This window comes from Pseudochaenichthys georgianus, chromosome 6 (genome assembly GCF_902827115.2).
Source record: "Pseudochaenichthys georgianus chromosome 6, fPseGeo1.2, whole genome shotgun sequence".
NCBI lineage: Eukaryota > Metazoa > Chordata > Actinopteri > Perciformes > Channichthyidae > Pseudochaenichthys > Pseudochaenichthys georgianus.
In genome coordinates, this window is record NC_047508.1 from 45,416,028 (window position 1) to 45,439,767 (window position 23,740).

Consider the following 23,740-nt stretch of genomic DNA (forward strand, 5'->3'; position numbering starts at 1 on the left):
CTGTGTATCCCTCCCAATCTGTTGTTGGCTCTGAGTCATTAAACTGCGTTCTAACCTCATCCGCCATTTTGTAAGGGTTTGAGTTCACTCTTTTATGCACATGCAAGTTCCTAAAAAAAAAAAAAAAAAAAAAAAAAAAATTATGTGGGATCTATCAGCAGATATCAAACCCCAACAATATCTTCAAAACCAATATGAGGAAGTTTTTTTGCGAGGCTAAAGCTCAAATACTTTACCAAAATCAACTAAACTATTTGCTCTTGACCCCTTTTGGAAATGGGATTTTCCGTTACACAACAGAAGACTCAATTCAGGCCTTAAAGAACGCTTTAAAGACAAGTCGGGGAGAGTTAAATGTGGTGCTATTTTGCACTGTATTCTTGTTTTACTGTCATATAGTATTATCTGTTTTTCATTTATTCTCATAAATGGTGACAAACGTTTGAGACCCACTGAGATAACTAGACTAAAGTATCTAAACAGAGAGTCCCTTACCTCACTGAGCTGTAGTTATCTCTCTCAGTCTGACAGGAGAGAGCTCTCCCTTTCCTTGCTTTAGAAACAGCTTCTAATATCCGTTAGCGCAGCTAGCTAACCAGATGCTAACAACAACAACAATGCAAATAGTGAGTTTGGTAGAAATATACTGTATAATAGTAAAGTTATTTAAGATGATGCCGTATTTATTGAAGATTTGACATTATAAATATTCCCCAAAATTATTCAAAAGCATATTCTTCCAAACGCCTTGCTGTAGTATGACACACATGAGACTATTGATGTGTGTGGTGAGTTTGGTAGTAATACGCTGTATAATAGTGATTGAATATTATATTCTCTTTTTTGGGAGTTGCACTTTGCAGACGGTCCCTGAGCACTCGTTTCTTCTCCGGCTGCGGATAGAGACAATGTAATGTGTCCAGCTCGGATGACGGCGCGTATTGGCTTTTTTTTTAATCAAAATGTGATTGTAGTTCGTTGTCAACCTTACCACGGTACTTAGGAGACGTACTTTGTGTCTGAACAACGTTTTGATCACGAGTTATTGATCCGTGACATCAGAATCCCCCAATATCGTTCCAACGTTTTGCTGTTCCTTCACTTTATTTTTATATTTATTTTATATACATTTATAGACGAAAACTTAGCGTGAGGAAAGGCATGTGTGGCGTGAGTGCGTGAGATATGGGTTAATTGCGTGACTCTCACGCTCAATGCGTGAGTGTTGGCAGCCCTGCGCAAACGGAGGGGTAGTAGGCTTGTTTGAGACGCGTTGCGGCTCGCCTCGAAAGTAGACGAGAATAGCCGATCGCAGCCGGGGGAGGTCTCAAAAAGCTCGCCTGAAGTCGGACAGCTCGGAGTCGGCTTCGTCTTCTTCTCTCGGTTTTTTGGCGGATTGCAAACAACTTTAAGGTGCATACCGCCACCTCCGGAGTCGGCTTGACTCGGTTTGCATTTATAAAGAATGCACACGTGTTTGTTAATGTCAGATAGGTACTACATTACTGTACTAATTACAGGTAGCCTACTGAGAAAACGAAATGCAGTTCAGCTTCCAACCAGGTGCAACAAGCAGTAAAGTGAAAAGTAATGTACACAATCTACAGAATGAATTGAATGATGAATAAACAGTGAGGGGTATGCATACACTAGATATACACAGCAGCCTGTGAGCAGTATCAACAATGTGTATGAATATGCTAAGATATATAAAGTATGAAAACGGTAAGCAGTGCAAGTATAGTATAAAATATATAGATATTCATTTCATGATGATAAACATTGTGGAACAATGATGAAAAATGGGAATGGATGTGGCGACGTAAAACTGACACAAAACAACAACAAACTTTTGCCGAGTTTCTATAGCAGCAAGGGGTAAAAACCATACAGTCTATGCAGAGCCCTGGCTCTGAGTCTATGGTAAAAACCACCAATGAGCTCAGCTCGAGATACCAGCGAGTCGTTTCCCATCAAGCATTTCGCTTCCGCAGCCCGTGGAGAGCAACTGCGCCGCCTCGCCTCGCTCTCAAGGCTGCGGGCGTCTTTGTCCCGTGAGATTTCAACGTCTCATGTAGGCGAGCCTCCGGAGCAAGTCGGACAAAAATGACTAACTATCATGCAACGCACTAGCAAGCCGTTGATCGAAATTGCGCAGGTCTGCACAGGTCTCGCTTGTCTCAAACAAGCCTAGTGTGTAGGTGGCGGTTTGGAATTGGGCAAAAATCCATGGAGTGAAGAATGCTAGCGGAAGTTAGCTTAGCGCGCTAGCTCCACATAGACGGTGACGGAACTTGACGACACAGCGTTCATTGCAGAGACCAATCTGTATTATTTGTCAGGGAAAACCGTCAAAACGCACCTATCTGAATGGAGTTTGCGGTGTTTATGGCTCAAGAAACGTCTGGAATATCTCCCACACGAAGCTAAGGATGTTAGCTTTCTAGCTCGAGACGGACGAGAACGTAGCCTAGCAACACAGCTTTCACTGGAGGAACAGTTGCTGTGATTTGATAAAAACATGTCTAAAGTTGAAACGCTGAGAGCTTTTGTCAACGAGCGGCTCGCTGCAGCTGCTGAGGAGATATTCGAGCTGTTTGAGAGGACGATAGCAGAGGAACTGGAGTCAACTTTAAAGGAGAATCGGCGACAACAGAAGCTACTGTACGCCCTTTTGAACCCAGAAGTCCGGCTATACAGAACAGGTTTGTCAAGTGTTCTTGTTTTTCAGACGTGGGAAGTAACTAAGTACATTTACTTACTTAAGTACCATTTTGAGATACTTGTAATTTACTTGAATACATTTCCTTTTTATGCTGCTTTGTACTTTTACTCCACTACATGTTATTCCCTTTAGTTACTTCACAGATGTGGATGAATGATGTGACGTATTATCTTAAAATTAAAAGTCTTTAATCAAGGCTTTAATTCCACCTGGAGTAAATCCACCAGCTACCCTGCAGCATACAAAGTCATTCAGACTAGCTGCACCTTCACCAGCTTTGAGAACACTTTGAGAACACTCATGATCAATCATTATAAAACATATCATATATATTATTCTGAAATGGACCAATCTGCACAATGACTACTTTTACTGTCGCTACTTCCACTATATTTTGATGGACTTTAACTGTAACAGAGTATTCCTGCTCTCTAGGTCAGGGGTATTCAACTACAATTCAACGAGGTCCAGTTAGAGAGAATCTCCCCATGCAAAGGTCCGGAACATCAAAATGTCTAACTTGCTTTATGAATTAGTGTGATTTTGAAGTAGCCTGTAGCTTTATCAACATCTGCATGTAATCAACAACTGACTTCCAATCAAATTTAAAGAAAGTACAATTTAAAAAAACAAAACAATATTACATTACATTGCATTTAGCTGACGCTTTTATCCAAAGCGACTTGCAATGCAATCACATCTGCACACTACGTAAATATCTTTCTGCTAAGCCCCATTGCAAAATCGCATCATCGGCAGGAAACAGCGTCTGAGGGCTTCTTATTATTTAAAAACCTATGAATGTGTCACACCCACTTCACGGGAAGAAACTCAGCTATCAGACAATATTAACAATTTGTAGCAAAACGAAACATTAGGGTAATAACAAAGGCTCTGAATTAGCCTAAAAATGCTAACACACTTAGCACAGAAATCACGTTAAAATACCCTTATTACTTATCGTATCTGCACAAACAAGATATCGATTAGCAAACTGTGATTTCACAGACTCGACAGGTATTGGTATCATTACTGACCGATCCGAACTCGCGACATGAGAAGCTAACAAAGACATCATACCACGTAGCATTAGGTAGCCAACACGGCAATATGTCTTACCTTTGTTGTTTTCTGATCAAAAGTTGTCTTCAATGGCATTAAAACGATGAAAACGCTGCTGAAGTTAATCCATAGGTTAATCCAATGTGTCACTTTGAATGATTTCTGATAATCCATCAGCAATAAAACTAGTTTTCAGATTTCAGAGCGTAAAATAGGTTTCGCTTCTGGCAAACTGCGTGTGCATAGCTCTCATTTCTCAATGGTAACGTTGGTGTGTATGTGGAAAATTCTATTGGCTCTAACGGTTCAAAAGAGATGTCAATCATTAAAATCGACCAATGGGTTCCAGAAAAACGGCAAAAACACCCATTTCCACCCAAATCACCTCAGAGGTGGGTTTTAATTTGCTAAAAAGGTCAAATGTCACTTGTTTTTTTTTGTTTTAGTCTACCATCCCATCATCCAAGGGTGGTTTTCACTATAAGTAATGTTTTTTTTTTGGACGGACACTATAATTTACAGTTTTTTACTATGTTCAATCTGAATTTTCTTTAAAATAAAAACATCTATATTGATTCTGACTTTTCTACATCCAACTCACAGGTTCATCATTACTTTGAGAACAACGATTATTAATTTTCCCCTTTTAGAAGAGAAGATATGTGACCTGCTCTATCGAAATCAGTCGGAAGTCGCAACGGCTCATTTCAAAATAAACGTGGATTTGCGTACAACATTTTTTTTCGGGGTTCGGGAGTTTTGTTTGATTTTAAATAAACAAAGTCTTGGCTTTCAGAATATGAAACTTTTATTTCCAAAATCACACGATAAATACATGTTTGAAGCTTGTAAAGGGAAGAAGACAGCTCTCACTCGCACTCTGCTGTTCCACAGCGCGACCCTCTGTGAGGGCCTAAGATATTCTAAAAAATAATATTTGAAAACATTAAAAAAACAAACATTGTTTTTTAAATATTATTTTTTATATTTTTTTGTTGGTATATTTTTCATTAGTTTTACAAAAATAACTTGATTTAATTGTATTTAAAATAATATTTCCAAAGAAATAAATCCTTCGAATCTGCCTGTTCAGTTTCTGTTGGAATGTGAAGGGTTAAATGCCGTCTCTGCGAGTTATGTGAAGACGGGAGAGCTTGTTGGTCCCTCTCTACATTCACAGAGGGCCCGCTATAGTAACTCAACGAGAGAGTAATGTCAAATGACAGTACAATTGACCAATCATATCTTCCCTCTAAATGGGCAGGCTTTATTTTCGCGGACTTTATGACAAGTTCCGCCCGCTGTGAAGTTTATGCCAGTGGTGCAGTGACGCGTCCTAAAACCCGGAAGTAAGCTGCGCTCGGATTCCCTCGACAGAAAGCAACGGGATTTCTCCATAGGGTTTTGGAAAATAGCTCAAAATAAGGTCTGTGGAAAACGAACCTGTTAGATAAATGCACGTTTTGTTCACCCGGATAATATCCACATGTCTACCCTACTTTTATTATTATCGAATCATAAATCTAATCAGTGGCGGTTCTAGACCAATTTGACTGGGGGGGCAGTTATTTTCTGAGGGGGGCACAATAAATGCAGGACGAAAAAGAGAACTAGACAGTATGAAGTAATTGCGCATAAGAAAACAATGCAATACAGTTATTGGTATTTGTTTCAGTAAACTGATTTATTTCAGATAGATCTTATAGTTATTACTGTTAGCTTCAGCTTAAGTTATAGTGCATTGTTTGCACTCACACCATATTTATTACATTACATTGCATTTAGCTGACGCTTTTATCCAAAGGGACTTACAATAAGTACATTCGACCAGGAAGACACAACCTTGAAGAAAACAGAATCATATAAGTACATCAGGTTTCATAGAGCCAAACATTTCAAGTGCTACTCAACTGGCTATAGATAAGCCAGTCCTGTATTAGTATATAAGTGCTCTGTTAGCAGTTCTTTGTTAGTAATTCTATCGCTCGAGGTGGAGTCGAAAGAGATGAGTTTTCAGTCTGCGCCGGAAGATGTGCAGGCTTTCTGCTGTCCTGATGTCAATGGGGAGCTCATTCCACCATTTTGGAGCCAGGATAGCAAACCCACGTGTTTTTGCTGATGGGAACTTGGGTCCCCCTCGCAGCGAGGGTGCAGCAAGTCGTTTGGCTGATGCAGAGAGTAGTGCACACGCTGGGGTGTACAGTTTAACCATGTCCTGGATGTAGGAAGGGCCAGATCCATTCGCAGCATGGTATGCAAGTACCATTGTCTTGAAGTGGATTCTAGCAGTTACCGGAAGCCAGTGGAGGGAGCGGAGGAGCGGCGTGGTGTGGGAACATTCAGGAAGGTTGAAGACCAGGCGAGCCGCTGCATTCTGGATGAGCTGCAGAGGTCGGATGGCACATGCAGGGAGACCAGCCAGGAGGGAGTTGCAGTAGTCTAGGCGTGAGCTGACGAGAGCCTGGACCAGAACCTCCGTGGCTTTCTGGGTCAGCTGGGGACGTATCTTCCTGATGTTGTAAAGCGTGTATCTGCAGCAGCGGGTTGTAGCAGCGATGTTTGCAGTGAAGGACAGGTTGTTATCCAGGGTCACACCCAGAGTCCTTGCAGTCTGAGTCGGGGAAACAACAGAGGTGCCGATGTTGATAGTCAGGTCAAGAGTGGGACAATCTTTTCCCGGAAGGAAAAGCAGTTCAGTTTTGTCAAGGTTGAGCTTGAGGTGATGAGCAGACATCCACTGAGAGATGTCAGCTAGACAAGCAGAGATGCGTGCGACGACCTGGGTCTCTGAGCGGGGGAAGGACAGGATTAGTTGGGTGTCGTCAGCGTAGCAGTGGTATGAAAAACCATGCGGGCTAATGACTGATCCGAGCGAGTTTGTGTACAGGGAGAAGAGGAGGGGACCAAGAACAGAGCCCTGAGGGACCCCTGTAGTTAATTGACAATTGATTTTGTGATGATGATTACTGTTCAAATTAGTTAATGTAATAATCGTTTTTTTTCATGCATAGCCTAATGTTACATTTCTGTGCTTAAGAATGCCTTCAAGACAGAGGAGACTTAAGCAGAGAGAGATCAGAGGCCTGTACTACGAAGCTGCTTCAACATAACCTGGATATGTTTGAGTTAGCCGGTTGGCCTGATCCAAAACATACGCGCTCTCGCTAAGCGGTCCTACAATGCGGGTCATCAAGTGGATCGCTCAACCAGCCGTGTCCTATCTAGTCTATTCTTTGGGTAAAAAAAAAAGAAAAAAAAATACTGCGGTGTGGGTGGATTGGGATGAGGGGCGCTTGTTTTTCACTCGGCTCCTCCCGTTTTGCCAGTACTGTGGTATTAGTGGTTTAGGAAGAGGGGAGTTCTTCACAAATCCAGCGCTCCCTAATACTTCGAACCTGATCAGTCACCTGAAACATCGCCATCGAAGCGTACGAAGACAATAATACGTGTGTGTGTGTGTGTGTGTGTGTGTGTGTGTGTGTGTGTGTGTGTGTGTGTGTGTGTGTGTGTGTGTGTGTGTGTGTGTGTGTGTGTGTGTGTGTGTGTGTGTGTGTGTGTGTGTGTGTGTGTGTGTGTGTGTGTGTGTGTGTGTGTGTGTGTGTGTGTGTGTGTGTGTGTGTGTGTGTGTGTGTGTGTGTGGTGTGTGTGTGTGTGTGTGTGTGTGTGTGTGTGTGTGTGTGTGTGTGTGTGTGTGTGTGTGTGTGTGGGAGCTGCCTGGAAGCTGCAATCATGTTCATGTATCCGAGCTGAGTGTGCTGACTTCTCCTACAATGTCCCGCTTCCTGCATCAAGTCAAGTGCTCGATGCAGTTGTGGCGAAATGTCGCTCCTCTGTTTTCATTTAAACAGCTCCTTATATCCGTTAGCGCAGCTAGCTAGCACCAGATGCTAACAACAACAATGCACGTAAGGTCTCTCTCTCGCTCGCTCGGGCCACACACACACGTACACACACCCTCCCGGTCCTCCAGATGGCCAGTCGGTGCCTGCCGGTGAGCGTGGAAGTGTGGTCTGCCACAAGCGGGCGGCAGGAGCGGGGCTGTCAGCATCAGCTTGTAGATGGTATTTTAAACTCGATGCGCTCTGAAACTACGGGGCGGCCGAGGAAAAAATGTGTTAAAATAATTAGTGGCGTACATTTTTTTTATTATCGGTTATCGGTATCGGTCTTGAGAAGCAGGAAGTTATCGGTATCGGTTTCAAAAAACCAATATCGTGCATCCCTACTTTTTAGCAAAAAAAAGGTGATTGGAATTGGCCGTTTTTACCATTTCTCTGGAACCCATTGGTCGATTTTGGTGATTGACATCTCTTTCTGACCGTTGGAGCCAATAGAAGGTGGGGGCTTCGCGCATGCAGGTTTGCATCAGAGTGAACCTATCTCTCGCTCTGACATCTGGAAACAGAAAAGCAGGTTTATTGCTTATGGCAGTGGTTTTCAAACTGGGGGGTGCGACCCCTGATGGGTCGCGGAGGTACTGCGGGGGGGGGGGGGGGGGGGGGGGTGGGAAGATTTTTTCTTTTTATTATTTTCTCCTTTTAGCTTTGTGAAGCACCTTGAGATGATATTGTTTTTAAAGTGCGCTATATAAATCAAATGTAGTATTATTATTATTATTATTAGGGTCCGAGCACGGAGCACTAGGACCCAACGGCGTCCGAGCACGGAGTGCGAGGAACCTATTGTTATTGGTGGTATTAATCTTATTATTCCATTTCGGTATCCTGTTTTTGAGGGCTTTAGGATGCTTCAAAAGTTGTATAATTTTGCACGGATTCCAGGATCGATGAAAAATATTCTGGAATCAATGTGTTCAAATTGTCCAACATGCTCTCTAGTGCCACCTATGGCCATTTCCATTTTTGGAAAGATGTACAAAGTCGCACCGTAACTCCGAATGACCTGACATTTCGCACACTTATTCGGGTGGACCTGCTCTACATATAATCTCATTGGACCCCTAATCTCCGCCTACTTTATTTGTTTTAATTACCATAATTTAAAAAACAGTTAAATATTCACTTAAATTTCAAATTTTTGTTTTTCAACACCAAACTTAGTATACAACATCGGTGGAGGGTCAGACACATTGCCGTAGGAAATGAGCATGTTCAGTTGATAAATATGGGCGTCATTACTCTAAACGTGTTTGCAAAAAGGCGGGGCTTAGATAGAAATGCTCATAACTCATCAACAATGTATCCAAAAAACACATTTTGGTGGTAAGGTTCAATCTGTATTGGGGAATAATAAGTAATTTTCATTTTCGACTATAGAGGGCGCCAAAAACATGACAAATGTATAACTCAAGAACTGATTTACGAAATATTTTTTTTTTAGACATACTCTGGGGATGAGTATAAACTTATATTTAAAGTGTCGCAACGAATGACAAATGTGGGCGTGGCCTGTACTTTTATTTTTATGACGATGTGCTAAAATGTGCTCTTTTTTTTGTTAAAACGGCTCAGTAGCTATTCTATAAACGCTGTATACACATTGCTATTATGATTGCGGACATATTTCAAATGTGCTTTCATTAGCCCCGCCCTCCAAAAAGTCGGCCATTTTGAAAAATATGCGTTTTTCATGCATTTTAAGGACATTTCTGCGAACTCCTCATAGGGGAATGATCGGAAAAATTCCAATCCAGGACAAGTTCAGCCCATATCCAATGTGATGCTAAATTGCAAAGGAATAGTCAATCGCTCAAACGAGGAGCTCGTAAGCGAACGGAGAATTTTCCATTTTTGACGATTTACATGTCACAAATTACTCCAAATTACTCCAAACTACTCGCATATAGTTTTTCCAATATTCACGAAATGCTGTATAAAAATTTCTCTTATGATTGCCGACATATTTCAAATTTGCTTTTAGTAGCCCCGCCCCCCAGGAAGTTGGCCATTTTCAACAATGTGCATTTTTCATGCATTTTTAGCACATTTTTGCAAACTCCTCCTAGGGGAATGATCGAAAAAAATTCCATTCCCGGACAAGTTCAGCCCCTATCCAATATGATGCTAAATTGCGAAGAACATTTTTGAAAGCTCAATTGTAAGCTAACAGCGAATACACAATTTTTGACGATTTACATGCCACAAATGACTCCAAACTACTCGCATATAGTTTTTCCGATATTCACCAATTTCTGTATACAAATTTCTCTTATAATTGCGGACATATTTCAAATTTGCTTTTATTAGCCCCGCCCTCCAGAAAGTTGGCCATTTTGAGAAATGTGCGTTTTTCATGCATTTTAAGGACATTTCTGCAAACCCCTCATAGGGGAATTATCGGAAAAATTACAATCCAGGACAAGTTAAGCGCATATCCAATGTCATACATTGAGAAGGAATAGTCCTTCGCTCAAACGCGGAGCTTGTAGGCTAACGGAGCTCTGCGCTCTTCCCCAACCTAACCTTACTGTTTATTTGTAGATATCTCCTAAAGCCTACAAATAAAGTGTGAAATGTAGGCCTGTTACATATATTATTGAGCGATATATAATATATTATACACACTGTTCTGCTTTCTGCACTGACCTCAACAGCTGTTCTCACTGTAAACATCGCCTCACAATGAAAGCAGTTGTATTAAAAAAGAAATAGCCTAACATCCAAGGGAGATGTGATTAGTGAGTAAACAAACGGTGAAGGGCAGAAAGTCTGCACAACCCACTGCACCACACGCCACGGTTACTGCTCCTCCAGACAGCCTCCGCGATAATCGATCGTCGGCGAGCCTTTACAGAAATTTGTTTTCCTTCGAGGCGGTGCGCCTACATACCTATTTCCGGGTCGCTGCCGGAGGAGTCCGGGACGCGGACATTTGAGAAATTACAAACGGCTCATTTCGGAGGACTCGCGAGCGTCTGCTTGACGGCGGGACGATCAGCGACCCTCCCCTACATGCGCTCGGACGCGAAGGTCCGCCCACAACTGCGTGCACGTCTGTGTCCGCAGTTTTGATTAGGGCCTGAGCACGATGTGTGCAAAGACCTATTGTAATTGATATAATTCTTATTCTTCTCGTTCTGCAGTTTCGACCTGTTTTTGAGGGGGTTACGACACTATTCATGTAGCGACATTTGGCAATGCCGGCAGGACGGGTGAAAAATGTTACATTCTGGATTCGATGGGTGTAAAATATCCAACATGCTCTCTAGCGCCACCTGTGAAAATTCAGTTTTCGAAAAATGTACATAGTCGCAGCATAAGTCTGACGGACCTGACATTTTGCACACTTATCCGGGTGGAGCTGCTCTACATATTATCCTCTCGTACCCCGAATCTCCGCCTACTTTTTTTTTTTTTTAATTAACATAATGAATGAATTAATGAAAATCAGTGAAATATTAACTTAAATTTCTATTTCATGATTTTCAACACCAAACTTAGTGTACAGCATTAGTGGAGGGCAGCGTGAGAAAAAGTTTTTCGAGAGTACTTGTCCATGGACAAGTGAGTTTGGAAATGTACTTGTCCGAATACATTTTTCACTTGTCCAGAATGGACAAAAATTGGGGCCACTGGAATCTTCTTCTTCGCCATCGTATCTTACATTTTCCCACGGTTTTTACGGCACCGCTAACGTAAGTGAGCGGTAACATTTTACTGCATCACACATAGGGTTGGGTATCGTTTGGATTTTAACGATTCCGGTTCTGCTTTTCGGTTCTCGATTCCGGTTCTTTGAGAGAGTAAATAAGTCCCATGACAAACTGGGAGAAAAATATATTTATGAAAACATTAAGTCAAATCTGTATTCATATTTACAAATCACTTCATACTGTTTAATTTCTTACGGTTATTGAATACAATTATATAAAAATAATCCCTGCATCGTTTAGTTAGTTCTAAGTGGTGCAGTTTGAGAATGTACAATTGGCCCAGTCTCCTCTGATGTTACACTGCAACCTGCCTGTGAGACAGAGTCCAACCACACATGTCCAACACATAGGACTAATAATAATAATAATAATAATAATACATTATATTTATAGCCTATAGGCCTAGCGCTTTTCTACAACTCAAAGACGCTTGCACGCTTACACATGTCCTGCAATACACATGCTGCAGCTGCTCACTGTTTGTAAAAGTAAATAAATAGTATTTTCATTTCAATAATGTACTTTCTATACCCCGCTTCATAAACAATACTGACATCCCTACGCTCCTCCGAGTCTGGGGGTCCGGGGATGTGAGGACAGCGCGAGGACACAGACAGGGAGGCTGCTTCACTTCATAAAGGAAATGGCGGTCAATATTAACAACATAGGAGCTAAAACGCTTAATAACCTTCATTACATGTTAGAGAAAGAACATAAGAAAGTTTGACAAAGATGAGGCTGTTAAACGGGCAGCAGATCTGCTGTGTGTAGAAAGAGAGAGAGAGAGAGAGAGAGAGAGAGAGAGAGAGAGATAGCTGCAGAGCTGCACCTTGCAGCGATCAGCTGATACGGAGCATAGAGAGAGAGAGCTGCAGTCCGCGGGGCTCGGCCTCGCTTACTGTCCTCACAACTCTTATTAATCCCGGGACCGGACAATTGTTATTTGTTCCTACACGGAACAGAGTTTTGCTTCCCAACCCTGCCACTGTGCTATACTTCCCGCCCCGCCCCGCCCCCGTCTAACTGTACAGAAAGCGGCGAGATGCATTTCCTTAGGAATCGACAAGCAGAACCGAAACTAACACTTCTAAACGAACAATGGCGGACACGTACAATTTGCGAATGAGTTCTGCCTTTTGTAAACTGAATTTATATATAATTTGTCAATAAATCAGGGCGAAAAACGTCACTTGTCCGCCGGACAAGTCAATTGAAAGATCTACTTGTCCGATATTGTAAATAACACGTCCCGGACGGTGGGACGTGTACTTTTTCGCACACTGGGAGGGTCAGACACATTACTGTAGAAAATGAGCACGAGGTGTGGAAAAATGTGCCCGACATCAAACGAAACGTATTAGCAAAAAGGTGTGGCCTAGACATAAATGCTCACAATTAATCATAATGAAATGTATCCAAATATCACAGATTTCGGTGGATAGGTTCAGTCTGTCTTGGGCAATAGGCACAAAAAAGCATGTTCATTTTGGACAATAGGGGGCGCCAAAATCACAACAAATGTATACCTCAAGAACAGATGGACGAAATAAATATATTTTGTCATAGATATACTGGCAGGATGACTATAAACTGACATTTAAAGTGTCGCAACCAATGATGAATGTGGGCGTGTTCTATTCAGTTTATTCTCGAAATCGAAGGGTTAAAAACACGTACGGACACATAACTTTATGTTAAAATGAGTTACGGCCTTTAAACTCGGAACACAACCTTTTTCCAGACTGTACAAAAGAATTGTACGTTTTAGCAAATACGGCTCATTAGCTCCCCCTATTGTGCGATAGTCACATATACTTTCTCCGAACTACCCGAAACTTGGCACAGACATTCCTCATAGAATTGCAGACATATTTCAAAATGGCTTCCATTAGCCCCGCCCCCCAGAAAGTTGGCCATTTTGAAAAATCCGCGTTATTCATGCGTTTCCGCAAACACCTCCTAGTGAAAAGATCGGAAAATTTCCAGTCCAGCACCAGTTCAGCCCATATCCAATATCATGCTAAATTGCGAATAAAATAGTTGCTAGCTCATTGGAGCGGACGTAACAGAGAATGTACCATTTTTGACGATTTACATGTCGCGAATGACTCCAAAGTACTCGCATATAGTCTTCCCGATATTCACGAAACGCTGTATACACATTGCTATTATGATGGCACACATATTTCAATTGGCTTTTCATTAGCCCCACCCCCCACAAAAATGACAATTTTGAAAGATGGCCGATTTCTCATGCATTTTGAGCACATTTTTGCACACTGCTCTTAGGGCAATTATCGGAAAAATTACATTCCAGGACCAGTTCAGCACACCATATCCACAGCCATGCTAAATTGGGAGTACAAAAGTTGCTAGCTTTATCGGGGCGGTCGTATGCAAATTACTCCAAACTACTCGCATATGGTTGTTCCAATATGCACGAGACGTTGTATACACATTGCTCTTATGATTGCGGACATCTTTCAAAAACTGCCTTCCATTTGGCCCGGCCCTCAGAAAGTTGGCCATTTTGAAAAATATGCAGTTTCCATGCCTTTCCTGCACATTGCAAAGGCCTCCTAGGGAAATGGCCGGATAACATCCATTCCAGGACAAGTTCAGCCCATATCCAATGCGATGCTACTTTGCGAAGGAATAGTCAGTCCCATGAACGGGGCTAGAATGTACCATTTTCCATCATTTAGATGTCAGATAAGCTACTCTGCCTTCCACATCATCTGTCTCTTTCTCTCTCTCACACACACACACACACACACACACACACACACACACACACACACACACACACACACACACACACACACACACACACACACACACACACACACACACACACACACACCTGCTGGCAATGATGTTGAGTGTTAGTCCAGCAGCTCCCTATACACTCCATAACACACACATACAGCTCTTAAATCATATAATATCAGGCTACAGCCCATGTATATGTTATGATGTTAAGCACTATTTGGTTTCATGAAAAATATCAAGTGTTTATTTGTAGATATCTACTAAAGCAGGGGTGGGGAACCTTTTTCCTCTCAAGGGCCATTTCAATTTTTTCAACATCCTCCGAGGGCCGTACAAATGATTGACCTCTGCTTAAAAATACTAAAATCACAACCCATTTATTTCTTCTTTCTTTCATGTTGTGCAAAGAAAAAGCAACATCCTAATCCAGATATCTTACCATGACTCGCGCATGCATACACGTGCACGGTTGTGGCATGACCACAACAGAAATATATGGACACAAGATGTGTGCAAATGTATTTAGTTTCCTATCCATGTGGACATGATTTAAGCGGGGGGGGGAAGATTTGTTTTAAATGTTGAAGTTAAAAGCATCAATCTGGTGCACTTTGAGAGCAACATTAAGAGATCTATGGATACATCTCTCAACATCCATATGAAACAGACCTGTAAGCATATTTACTTTTTCTTTATGAATACTTTACAAATCACTCCCCTTTCAAACTGTGTTCTTGTTTATTAATAACAACTTTTTTTACTGTCATATAGTATTTTATACCTGTTTACTTTATTCCCTTATTTTTGTATAACTATAATGATCATATAAAGATGTGCCTTTACTTCACTGGTTGTAGAAAAGCTTCTTATATTCGTTAGCATAGCTAGCTAACCAGATGCTAATAACAACAAAGTTATTGACTGTATGATCAGTATGACAGATGGACAGATCGCCACTGGGCTTACAACTAAAGACACAGCCACGAAAAAACTGCAGCATGTGTACGGCTCCTTATCTGAAGTGTCGAGCCACGTTCTGGTGCTCTCCGTCAGAACTCCACCCCTGTCAGACGAGACATATACCACGTGATGACACGTTAGGCTCGTGTTGTGTTCATGGACCCTGACCTTGGCCAGGAAAAACAGGCACTCGCTCGATTTTTTTGTGGTCTAGATTTCTTATTTTTTTTCTTTTTTGCGTGTGTTAAAAATTACCAAATTGTCTCGCGGGCCGGAAATTCCCCACCCCTGTAAAGTCTGTAATGTAGGCCTGTTACTTATATTATTCAGAGATTAATATTACACACACTGTTCTGCTTTCTGCACTGGCCTCAGCAGCTCTTCTCACTGTAAATGTTGGCTCACAATTAAAGCAGTTGTATTAAAAACATACATGGCCTAATATCCAGAGGAGATGTGTTTATCGAGTAAACAAACGGTCAAGGGCAGAAAGTCGGCACCACACGCCACGGTTACTGCTCCTCCAGACAGTAGTGTTAATTTCGTTGACTAAAACTATGACGAAATATGTTCGTCAACGACCTTTTTTTCCATGACGAAAACGAGACGATGACGAGACGGCACCGACGGCAGTAAACAATAACTGTAACGAAATCATCATGCAATATCGTTGACGAAAAGTGACGAGACGAAAATGTAGTTTACTAAATAAAAACTATGACAAAATCTCTCTTTACTTTCGTTGACGAAAAATGAGGAGACGAAATATTATCAAAGATAACGTTAAATCTCTGATAGTCAGTTTTTCTCCCAGCAGTTCCATTTCCGGTGCTGCGGCAGAGCAGCAGCTGTTTCTGTGCTGCGCGGCGGTACATTTGAATTACACCGGGCAGCGGCACAATATGAACTGTCAGGAAGACTCGGGTCTAACTCATGGTCTAACTAACCTTATTTAACAGAAAATAAAATGGCAACAACAGGGCTTAGGAGCAGTGGTCGCACTCGCGTTAACCGAATACCCCCCAGTCAGCGCGAGTGAGTGATACATTGTGCACTCGACGGATAATATGGATTACGACGGAAATGTTACGATCCTGTCCGTCAAAATGACTGACAACGAAAAAGTCTAAAGCCACCACTGCTTGGGAGAAAGAAACATATATTTGGGCCCATTTTCGCTACATTGAGGCGGAGAAAAAAAGCGAATGCATTGTTTCATCAGAAGGGAAGCAATGTGGCCATAACACAGCTGGTAAAACCACCACAAACCTGACCAGATACTCTCTGCAAAGCTGCATTCTTAAATCATTCAACCTGTGTTTTTCATCAAATAAGGACAAGATAATCTTATTTATCTATATACTAAAATGACAAATTATTGGTTTTGGCTAGACTACTTTGACTGAAATGTTCTATATAATCTGATGACTAAAAAAGACTCAACAGTTTTCATTGACAAAAAGTAGACTAAAATAATTAGTTTTCTTTGACTAAAATAAGACTAAAATGCTCAGACTTTTAGTCGACTAAATCTTGACTAAAATGTTTACCGTTTTAGTCGACTAAAATAAGACTAAAATGCTCAGACTTTTAGTCGACTAAAATTTGACTAAATAAAAACAGGATGAAGGTGACTAAATATGACTAAAACTAAAAAGGAAATTGAACACAGGACTAAGACTAAAACTAAATAAAAAAAATAGCTGACGAAATTAACACTACCAGACAGCCTCCACGATAATCGATCCTCGACGAGCCTTTGCAGAAATTTGTTTTCCTTCGAGGCGGCGTGCCCACATACGTTTCCGGGTCGCTGCCGGAGGACCTGGGAGTCCAGGACGCCAACATTTCAGAAATGACGAACGGCTAATTTCTGCTTCTGACCAGCTGCCCTCCCCGACAGGCGCACAAACGTAAGGGCCCGCTCATCACTGCGCGCACATCTGCGACCGCAGTTTTAATTATTATTATTATTCAATTGTAAACAAACACTGCTCAAAAATATCTCATTGGTCAGAAAGCTGAGAGATGTTGCAAGCTGCCTTTTGCAACATCCTACTTGTGTGAGATAGGCTTTTCTGCTGTTGCTGCCATCAAAACGAAATACAGATCAAAGCTGAACATTGAGAATGAACTGAGAGTGGCAGTCTCAAAACAACAGCCCCGGTTTGAGAAGATCTGCAAGGGAAAGCAAGCACACACAAGTAATTGATAAGCTATGTGTGGAATAGGAATGGTAAAGTGATGTGATCGTTTGCAACCTGCAGTAGAAATAGTAGTTAATTCATATATTTTCCTTAAAGAAATTAGAATTTAAAAATCTACTGCTAAGGGAAGAAGGCCAACCAGTCATCCCTCATTACCTCATCCCTCTGTTGGAGGGGCAAAGGACTCGGGTGGGATTCTTTTCGGAGTATTGCCGATCGTTTCCCCGACATCAAAGGTGCGTGCCACAGGACAACACGGAACGTGCATGATTTGGACGCGATGAGTGGGGGGGGGGGGTTTAGTGGAGCACGCGTGTGAGCTGCGAGCATCAGAGCCTCGCAGCGGCGGAACTGAGGCGCCGTGGTAAACTGTGGTAACATGAAGAGCCGAAACAGCCGGCGCTCAGAGCGCCGTGCCAAATGATCCGGCTCACTAAAGTAAAAAGACGGTATCTTTAAGGGACGGCTCAAGTCAAAATTCAAAACACCCCCCTGAACTGAAAGGTTCTGGACCTCCTTGGTCTTCCATGGTTTCCTGTTTTTGTAAACACAGACACATTTGTTGATACAGACATTTTCAACACAGATCCTGATGCAGAAGAGTTCTTATGAGGCGTATTCCTCTTTATCAGATCAGAGAACATGTCCCAATGTTTACATTCCAGGGCTCGACATTATAAATGGCCCGCTGGCCCGGAAGCACTATTTAGACACCCCGGGCCAGCATAATGTACTTTCCACTTGTGTACTTGCGCACTTGTGTACTTGCGCACTTGTGTACTTGCGCACTTGTGTATCGGGCCACTAAAAATATTGCTTTAAAAAAGAAATTGTCCTGTGGTATTGGTATTTTGACTAGCAATTTAGTTAAATTGTTTTGTTTTTTAACGCTACAACATGGCGTTTCGTGAGTCGGTTGTCGTTGTTGGGTGGAAAGCAAACGGCTGTTTGCTGCGGAGCGCAGCGCGAGCAGGCTCCCGTGAGCGGCAGCGCGCTCCTTCACTACAGACTATCGCGCCACCTAACCATTCGCCAAAATGTTTTTAATACCAGCGGTAACCGGCCAAGCGCCGGGCAAAAAACAATCTTTAAATAAAAGAAAGTCACCGGAGGAGTTAAAGGAGAGTGACGGGGAGCATGAGAAGAAGAGGGAGAGAAAGTTTCAGCTTGATCGATGGAGTTGGCTTCTAGTGGTGCAGTGACGCGTCCTAAAACCCTTTTTATAATCTATCGATTAGATTTAAGATTAGAAAATTATAAAAGTAGGGTAGACATGTGGAGATTATCCGGCTGAACAAAACGTGCATTTATCAAACAGGTTTGTTTTCCACAGACCTTATTTCCAGCTATTTTCCAAAAACCCTGTGGAGAAATCCCATGGCTTTCTGTCGAGGGAACCAGCAGCTTACTTCCTGGTTTTAGGACACGTCACTGCACCTCTCAATATGATGCCAATATAAACAAGGTCTTCTGTCGGCTCTGTACATCAATACCGACCTATGCTGACAAGTAAGTGAAGAGAAGAAAATATAAAGGTATTGGCTATAGGGAAATGTCCCAGCAGTTTAGGATAATGAAGGTTCTAATCAAATCAATTACATAGCCATTACATTTCTAACTCCAGATAATGACAGGAAGGCAGAAAACGCATTATACAAATAATAATACTCATAATAGCAGAATTTTTTTAACAATGACCACAATATCATTATTTTAATAAACCAAATATGAACAATTGAGGAAGAACTGATGATTCAAATGTTGTAGTACAAGTTGTAATGTAGTTAGTGCATAAATTACTATTGCAACAAATGTGTTAATTTTCTTCATTATTAGTCGATTTTTTTTTGGACGAATGCTCCGGGCCAGTGGTTACAATAGTGGGGCCAGTGATAATACAGTAAAATGTTACCCTTAATGTCTACCCCTGCATTCATATATTTGTTTTGCAGACGACCATGTTCACAACCACATTTAATATATATATATATATATATATAAGAGTAGACACTAGGGCTGGGAATCACCAGGCTCCCCACGATACGATACAATCGCGATACTTAAGACACAATACGATAGTACTGCGATTCTACGATACGATATATTGCAATATTGCAAATCACATGGCTCATATCCTTGTCCGTCTTCCCTTCCTGGTTAAAACATGTATTTGCAATATGAATAGTTTATTGAAATAACCCAATTTTTGTTCTTTGAACCTAAAAAGGAGATGGCATTGTCTTTGTTACTTTCATTGCAATTGTATACATGTATTAACGTAACTTCCTGTTTTATATACGACCATCTTTCGGAGGGATATGCTACAGTGTATGTAAAAAAATATCGATACTTGGCATCCGTGTATTGATACAATATCGCAATGCAAAGTATCGCGATAATATGCTGTATCGATTATTTCCCCCACCCCTAGTACACACAGTGGGGAGATTTCTCATTAAATTGATAATAAATGATTGAGTGTTAACATGAAATTAGAGTCTTCTAACACGTCTGCATTCATGTCATTGATCTCCACAGATACCCAGCAGCAGGAGTGTAGCCTCAGTGTTGTAGAGGAGGACCCAGAGCCCCCCCACCTTAAAGAAGAAGAGGAGGAACTCTGGTCCAGTCTGCAGATAGAGCAGGAGGTGGCTGATACTTACCTCCCTTTCACTTCTGTGAAGAGTGAAGAAGAGGATGAAGAGAAGGTTCAGTCCTCCTCACCGCTTCATGAAATCAAGACTGAGAATAACCGAGAGGTAGAGAAAACAGAAACTGATGAAGAGGAGTGTGAAGGATCAGATCCAGATGATCCTTTACTACCAGCTACTCAATACACAAGTTCACACTCTGAGTACGAGACTGACGACAGTAGAAATGGGGAGAAACGGCAAGATAATGAAGTACCCGGAAGTGGCATTGAGGGGGATGATGGGTGTGCTAGAAGCTTTGTGCATGAGGGGAATCTGCAGAAACACACTGGAGAGACACTGTATAGTTGCACCTTCTGTGATTTCACATCTGCGAAAAGGTCATGTTTGACCAAACACCTCAAAGTTCATAGTGAAGCAAAACCTCAAAGCTGCTCAGTTTGTCAACAAACATTTAAAAGGAGAGGTGAGTTGGTGTCCCACATGAGAATCCACTCAGGGGAGAAACCATTCAGTTGTCCTGTTTGTGGTAAAGGTTTCGCATACAAGTCTATTCTGAATAGACACTATACTGTCCACACAGGGGAGAGACGAGTCAGCTGCTCAGTTTGTAGTAAAACATTTGCAACAAGATACAATCTGAGAATACACCACCAGCTCCTCCACACAGGGGAGAAACCATTCAGTTGTCCTGTTTGTGGTAAAGGTTTCGCATACAAGTCTATTCTGAATAGACACTATACTGTCCACACAGGGGAGAGACGAGTCAGCTGCTCAGTTTGTAGTAAAACATTTGCAACAGTAGGCAATCTGAGAACACACCTGGTCCTCCACACTGGGGAGAAACCATTCAAGTGTAAGGTTTGTGGTAAAAGATTCGCCGACAGGTCGAATCTGAATAGACACTCAACTATCCACGATGGGAAAAAACCATTCAGTTGTCCTGTTTGTGGTAAAGGTTTCACATACAAGTCAATGCTGAATCAACACGTCCACCTCCACACAGGGGAGAAAGAATTCAGCTGTTCAGTTTGTAGTAAAACATTCGCAACACGTGGCAATCTGACACAACACTCAACTGTCCACTCCGGGGAGAAACCGTTCAGTTGTACGCTTTGTAGTAAATCCTTCAACCAAAGATCAAATCTGAGAAAACACTTGATTGTCCACTCGGGGGTGAAACCGTTTAGTTGTACGCTTTGTAGTAAATCCTTCCCCCACAAATCAAGTCTGAAAAAACACTTGATTGTCCACACGGGGGAGAAACCATTCAGTTGTTCAATTTGTGGAAAACACTTTGCACAAATGACAAATCTGACACAACACTCAATTCTCCACTCCGGCCAGAAACCATTCAGTTGTACGGTTTGTGGTAAAGGCTTCTCCCAGAGGTCACATCTGAGACAACACGCATATGTCCACGCCGAGGAGAAACCATACAGCTGCTCAGTTTGCAAGAGAGGTTTCACTTGGGTATTCAAATTAAATAAACACAAGTGTGCTGGTGAGAGAAGCAAAATAGAGTGAAGTTGCAGAGATATTTTTCACGTTTTGTCTTGCTGCAGATCTGTTTAATAGAGTGGTGTAGTGTAGAGTCCCCGAAGTGAGTTAGCATTTTACCACTTCGTCTCAGAGCCAATGGGTTTTTTTGAACATGTTTTCTTAGAGAGCGCCATGTGTAATTATTTGTCTCTCCCTGTCTGCCGCTAACACGCCTGTTCACTCTCCTCTCTGCTTCTCTCCCTGTATCGCTAATTATTCTCTTCACTCACTTTCCTCTCCGATTCTCTGTTACAAAAATGCGTCTTCCCTGGACCGCTCTATGGTGTTGGGTTATACATGCTGTACATGTTGAGTATAAATAAAGAATCGCAGAAATTCAACCTTGATGGTTTTCTTGTTTTTACTTTGCTTTTACTTTACTAGTTAGTTCAATCAACAGAGCAGTACAAAGAATAATGGAAATGTAATTACACACCGTTATGTTAATGGGAATATTATTTAGCCTTTGCAACCATTTACATGCACTAAAACCTATAGAATACACTAGAGGAGAGGGAAAAGCCCAACAAGCATGATAGGGCCTCTTTAAGACACATGTCCTTTTCTTGTGATCACTTCTCAATTCAACAACTTATATTCATTACACGCTTAAGGAAATTAGATTTTGAATTTGATGGCAGTGTGCGAAAAAGCACACGTTCCACTGTCCGGGACGTGTTATTTATGATATCGGACAAGTCGATCTTTCAATTGACTTGTCCGGCGGACAAGTGACGTTTTTCGGCCTCATTTATTGACAAATTATTGATACATTCAGTTTACAAAAGGCAGAAGTCATTCGCAATTTGTCCGTGTCCACCATTGTTTGTTTAGGTTCTGCTTGTCGATTCCTAAGGAAATGCATCTCGCCGCTTTCTGTACTGTTAGACAGGGGTGGGGCGGGACCATGGATGTATAAAAAGAACGACGACATGTAGCACAGTGGCAGGGTTGGAAAGCAAAACTCGGTTCCGAGTAAGAACATATAACAATTGTCCAGTACAGGAGGCGAGGCCCGCGGACTGCAGCTCTCTCTCTCTCTATGCTCCGTATCAGCTGCACGGTGCAGCTCAGCGTCTCTCTCTATCTCTCTCTCTCTCTTTCTACACACAGCAGATCCGCTGCCCATTTAACAGCCTCGTCTTTGTCAAACTTTCTTATGTTCTTTCTCTAACACGTAATGAAGGTTATTAAGCGTTTTAGCTCCTGTGTTGTTAATATTGACCGCCATTTCCTTCATGAAGTGAAGCAGCCTCCCTGTCTGTGTCCTCGCGCTGTCCTCACATCCCCGGTCCCCCAGACTCGGAGGAGCACAGGGATGTCAGTATTGTTTATGAAACAGGGTATAGAAAGTACATTATTGAAATGAAAATACTATTTATTTACTTTTACAAACAGTGAGCAGCTGGGCAGCTGCAGCATGTGTATTGCAGGACATGTGTAAGCGTGAAAGCGTCTTTGAGTTGTAGAAAAGCGCTAGGCCTATAAATATAATGTATTATTATTATTAGGCCTATGTGTTGGACATGTGTGGTTGGACTCTGTCTCACAGGCAGGTTGCAGTGTAACATCAGAGGAGACTGGGCCAATTGTACATTCTCAAACTGCACCACTTAGAACTAACTAAACAATGCAGAGATTATTTTTATATACTTTTATTCAATAACCGTAACGAAATTAAACAGTATGAAGTGATTTGTAAATAGGAATACAGATTTGACTTAATGTTTTCATAAATATATTTTTCTCCCAGTTTGTCATGGGACTTATTTTGACCCTCTCAAAGAACCGGAATCGAGAACCGAAAATAACCGGAATCGAAAAGCAGAACCGGAATCGTTAAAATCCAAACAATACCCAACCCTATGTGTGATGCAGTAAAATCTCACCGCTCACTTACGTTAGCGGTGTCGTGAAAAACGTGGACAAATGTAAAATACGATGGCGAAGAAGAAGATTCCAGTGGCCCCAATTTTTGTCCATTCTGGACAAGTCAAAAATGTATTCGGACATTCGAAGTAAATTGCCAAACTCACTTGTCCATGGACAAGTACTCTCTAAAAACTTTTTCTCACACTGGATGGATGTAGAAATTAATAGCGTTGGTGGAGCAGTCTCTCTTTTTAAATGAATCTCTTCTTGGAAATATATATATATATATATATATCTTTATAAATGGAGCAGTGCTACTCAACTCATTTGCTTACAA

General features: G+C 41.7%; 2 protein-coding genes across 2 annotated transcripts in view; both read left to right on the forward strand.

Moving 5' to 3' along the window:
* LOC117447578 (transmembrane emp24 domain-containing protein 6-like) overlaps nt 1-23,740 on the forward strand; it is a 34,651-nt gene that overhangs the window by 6,487 nt on the left and 4,424 nt on the right. The gene's annotated exons all lie outside the window — the stretch shown is intronic.
* Nucleotides 1,985-21,912, forward strand: LOC117447575 (oocyte zinc finger protein XlCOF6-like). The gene is made up of 2 exons (XM_034084324.2): nt 1,985-2,705; nt 19,877-21,912. The coding sequence occupies exons 1-2, from the start codon at nt 2,522-2,524 to the stop codon at nt 21,514-21,516; spliced, it is 1,824 nt and encodes a 607-aa protein (XP_033940215.1). The 5' UTR covers nt 1,985-2,521; the 3' UTR covers nt 21,517-21,912.

What these genes read in the sequence shown, in the direction of transcription:
- LOC117447575 (XM_034084324.2), top strand. Translation starts at nt 2,522, where the DNA reads ATGTCTAAAGTTGAAACGCTGAGAGCTTTTGTCAACGAGCGGCTCGCT. An exon ending in AGTCCGGCTATACAGAACAG is followed by an intron (nt 2,706 to 19,876) that starts GTTTGTCAAGTG and finishes TGATCTCCACAG; the next exon opens with ATACCCAGCAGCAGGAGTGT.